The sequence below is a fragment of the Rhincodon typus genome, chromosome 30 (genome assembly GCF_021869965.1).
Source record: "Rhincodon typus isolate 14 chromosome 30, sRhiTyp1.1, whole genome shotgun sequence".
NCBI lineage: Eukaryota > Metazoa > Chordata > Chondrichthyes > Orectolobiformes > Rhincodontidae > Rhincodon > Rhincodon typus.
This window is the reverse complement of record NC_063361.1, coordinates 37931014-37932387: the sequence shown is the minus strand read 5'-3', so window position 1 is coordinate 37932387 and position 1374 is coordinate 37931014. Positions and strand designations below refer to the sequence as shown.

Genomic DNA, 1374 nt, shown 5'->3' with positions numbered 1-1374 from the left:
GAGGGGGAGGGGGGAGGGGGGCGGCGAGGGGGGGAGGGGGATGCGATGGGCGAGGAGGACAGTGGTGGCAGGGAGAGTGGTGGAGGGGGTTGGTGATGGGGGAAAGGATTGCAGATGAGAAGCTGAGATCTCACTCACTGACCTTCTGTTCTCAGAGTATAAAGCCTGGACAATAGTTTATCACCAACAGCAGCAAGAGGTCAAAGTAACTGGCTCGACTTTAGAGAAACCTTTTGTGGGACAGATCAAATATTACAACAACACAGAGGAAGAGATTTCTGCGATAACCCTAGCGGCTGAGTATTGTGAACAGGGTATCTCCTTCTCCTGCTATAGGTCCCGTCTCCTCAACAGTCCGTGTGAGTACAAGAGAACTAACTCAGTCTGTGCACTGGGCCCGTGGAGCTAATAGAGAGAGATCAGTTTATCGGTTTTAGATCAGTCTGATCCATGGGCATGGTGACAGATACACATTGGCCTGTCTGAGGCACTATTTGTGGTAATTCTGTCCCTCTGAGGTACCTCCACCTGTCTCTCTGTGATATCACTGCCTGTCTGTCTGTCTCTCTCTGCCTCTCTGGTTCCTCAGCCTGTTTCCCATCCCCACTCCCACCCCATGGTTCCTCTGCCTGTATCTTGGCGATATCTCAGACTGTCTCTCGGCGATATCTCTGCCTGTCTCTCTGTGATATTTCCGCCTGTCTCTCTGTGATTTCTCCTGCTAGCTGGGCTGCCTTTCTCCTGGTGGCTAGGCCGTGGATTTGAGAAACATTTCTATTGGGGAGGTGCGACTCCTGGGAGTCAGAGATGTGCCTGTGGGATGGAGAAAAGCTGCACTGACCCCAAGTATTTCTGCAATTGTGATGCAGACTACAGGCAGTGGTGAGTTAGCTGTGTAACTGCTGACATTACCAAGTGGTGAACAATCCTCTCTGTTTGGAAAATACCTCACTTTTGTTTATTGTTTCAGATCTGTGTCCATTCACCCCACCCCCATTTCCCCATATCTCTCGATCTGTCTCTATTCACCTTACTCCCGTGTTCTATCACACCGCTCCCCCGCTGAAACACCAACACCACCATGTTGTCTCTGATGACCCTCTCTATCTTCCTTAGGAAGACTGACCGAGGTTTCCTGAAGTACAGGGAGGACCTGCCAGTCACAAAAGTTGTTGTTGGTGACACAAACCGCTCCAGTTCTGAGGCCCGATTTACTGTGGGCTCTTTGCGTTGCTATGGAGATGGTGAGTGCCCTGGAGCCTGGTGGTTTGGGCAATGAGGAGGTGGGGGAGGAGTGGGGGTGTGGGTATGGGGGAGGGGTGGGGGCATGGTGGGGGGGGGGGGGGGGGGGAGGGGGGGGGGGGGGGGGGGGGG

General features: G+C 53.3%; 1 protein-coding gene across 1 annotated transcript in view; it reads left to right on the top strand.

Moving 5' to 3' along the window:
- cntnap1 (contactin associated protein 1) overlaps positions 1-1374 on the top strand; it is a 25439-nt gene that overhangs the window by 18613 nt on the left and 5452 nt on the right. The window contains exons 12-14 of the mRNA XM_048614436.1: positions 156-359; positions 726-882; positions 1117-1244. Coding sequence (XP_048470393.1) covers positions 156-359; positions 726-882; positions 1117-1244 — 489 coding nt within the window. The remainder of the gene's footprint in view (positions 1-155; positions 360-725; positions 883-1116; positions 1245-1374) is intronic.